At 59.8% G+C, this 2397-nt stretch overlaps 1 protein-coding gene across 4 annotated transcripts in view; it reads right to left on the bottom strand.

Moving 5' to 3' along the window:
* Nucleotides 1-2389, bottom strand: part of TFR2 (transferrin receptor 2) — a 15876-nt gene extending 13487 nt beyond the window's left edge. Inside the window, exons 1-4 of one of the 4 annotated variants that reach the window (XM_015564552.1) lie at nucleotides 2348-2389; nucleotides 1243-1303; nucleotides 749-974; nucleotides 462-648 (exon numbers count right to left, since the gene is read on the bottom strand). In XM_015564552.1, the coding sequence (XP_015420038.1) occupies nucleotides 462-648; nucleotides 749-974; nucleotides 1243-1275 (446 nt within the window). In that variant the 5' untranslated portion in view covers nucleotides 1276-1303; nucleotides 2348-2389. Of the gene's footprint in view, nucleotides 1-461; nucleotides 649-748; nucleotides 1002-1242; nucleotides 1554-2347 lie in introns of those variants that run through there. The other 3 variants (XM_006764690.2, XM_006764689.2, XM_006764688.2) reach the window with 3 other exon arrangements.
* Nucleotides 2390-2397: the final 8 nt, after the last annotated feature.

Consider the following 2397-nt stretch of genomic DNA (forward strand, 5'->3'; position numbering starts at 1 on the left):
CCTGCACTCTGTGTCCGGGTCATTTCTCTCATCATGCAGATGGGGGGATGGGCTGCTACCACAAATGCATTTCCTTTCTTGTTTTTCTGATTCACTAAAACACCCCTTCTCAGATCCGCCAGAGCTCCACAAGTCAAAATCCGAGCTCCTCGGTGTGGCATCCAAGACTTTTTGGGGGTCTGTCCCACCGCATATCTGGACCCTCTGTTCTTGTGTAGACAGTCAGCTCCAGCATCTCCCAAGTGTGCCACCCTGAGCCCTCTCTCCGCAGGTTCAACTCGGGAACCGCCCTCCCTCCTCTCGGCTCCAATGCCTGCCGGCCTTCCCAGGACCGCTGAACAGGGAGACCAGAGAGGCAGGTGGGAGGACTCAGAAGGGAGGCTGTGACATCAGGGCCCTGGGAGAGGAGGAGAAGAGGAGACTGAGAGGATGAGTGTTCTGAGGGCCAGGATGCTCCTTACCTGATGGTGTTCTCCAGGCTCCCCTCGCCCAGGTGCCGTAGGAACAGGGCCTGGAGGTCACTCCAGTATAATGTGCCTTGGTGGGAGTTCGGGCCCGGCCCATAGTTCACATCCTCGCTGACCACCATCACGTCGTTCCCACAGGCCTGGCAGGACCCTCGGAAGGCCACATAGCCCAGAAGGAAGGCTGGCAAGTGGCAACATGGAGATTCTCCTTGTGCTCCCTCTGGACCCCAGACATTTCCCCCCGCCCAGGCCCTTCCCTGCGGGGGCAGAATGATTCTCACCCCCAGTGAAGATCAGCAGGGCTGTCAGGACCAGGTAGGGAGCAGCCCTTCGTCCTGCCGCTGCCCAGAGTCCAAAGTTTTGCCGTCCTGCTGGAGAGCCCAGGGGCTCGGGGCCCCTCAGCTCCATGGGACAGAAGTGGCCTGGTGGCTTGGCCACCTCCTCCTCTTCTTCCTCTTCCTCCTCCGGGCACCCCTGCTGGGTGCCTTCCACATGCTTGTAGATGGTCTGAGAGGGTCGTGGGGACAACCTTTTCTGTGGGGGTCAGGTGGGCATGAGATTGGGAAAGGAAGTGTGGAGGGCAGGGAGGGACCGGCAAAAATAGGGTCAGGGACTTTGGGGTGCCATATGAGCACAGGGCAAGGAAGAGAGTCCTGAGAGTCAGGCTGGAGGGGAGAGATTGAAGTGGGAAGGGGAGGGGCCAGCCCTGAGGTTTGAGAGGGGGCTGGGGCCTAGACAGAGGCCTAAGGTGTCCCCAGACCCCAATCAGTCTTACCGCTCCCTGGAGTAGACCCCAAAGCTGCTCCATGCTTGTGCCCCCTCCTGAGTCCTGCAGGCTGATCCCACCCCCAATGATAAACCGTTTGTGGGAGCCCTGTGAGGGCCCCTTATCAGCCCTAGCAGGTGGCCTGAGCTCTGGCATTTCTTGGCGCCCCCCCTCCCCCAAGGAAGGGGCACAGCCCTGGCCTCAATCCAATCTTCCAGACATGGCCCCCCAGCCCAGGCTAGAAGAGGAGGGGTTGTACCCTTTCCTGCCAAATCCTTCCACGGTCCCTGACTAGTCCTCTTCCTACAAACAACCAATTGTTGACCTTGGGCAGACTTTGGCCGCCCAGTTCCCATCAGAGGTGGGGGAGGGGTACTGATGACTGGGGAGGGCGGAGCTATGGGTGCCCCCCCCTTCTGCTTCTGCTCCTCCCAGTGTCCTGGGGACCCCTTCCTAGGTCGCCACCTTGAAAATCTCTGTCCCTCCTCATCTGGCTTGCAGGCCCAATGCCCGGCCCCGTATCACATTAGTTGCCCTCTCTGTCTGATGCCCCAGTGGGATCCTAAGCTGAAGGTGCACAGTGGTGTGACATGGGGTTTGGTTTGGCTGGGTGGGTGTCTTGTCTCAGGGGAATCAGGCTGAAATGCGGGTCTCAAGCTCCTACTGGTGCGGGGGAGGGAGGGGCATGAACGGTAGCACATGGTCAGGCAAGACCAGGGAGTGCTCCAGGATGGGGGTCCCGGAGTCAGGGACCTGAGGGTCAAGGCCCACAGGCTTTGGTGGAAAGAGTCCTGGCCAAAGTGTGGGCAGAGCTAGGTGACCTTTGATAATTCATGGCGCTCTTTGGCACGTCCGCCTGTTTGGTGACTAGAGGACTGGGACCACACAGATTTTTACCTCTTTGGGATCTGGGCACCCCAGGAATACATCAGGGCACAAACCGCTGAGCTTTACCCACAATTTCAGGCAGGGGGCGCAGATCCCCAAGCCTTGCTGAGGACCCCAGGACTAGTAGGGCTCAGGGACCTCGTGTGGGGATCACCCTTGGGAACCCTCAATTACTACCCAAGTTGGAAGAGAAGTTCTGAGCTGCTGGGGCGCAGCCCGGGCTCACCTCAGCTGCAGGTCCGGGGGTGCCTGGGCACAGCCTCCTCCGAGCGCCGA

The sequence above is a fragment of the Myotis davidii genome, unplaced genomic scaffold (genome assembly GCF_000327345.1).
Source record: "Myotis davidii unplaced genomic scaffold, ASM32734v1 scaffold901, whole genome shotgun sequence".
NCBI classification, from domain to species: domain Eukaryota; kingdom Metazoa; phylum Chordata; class Mammalia; order Chiroptera; family Vespertilionidae; genus Myotis; species Myotis davidii.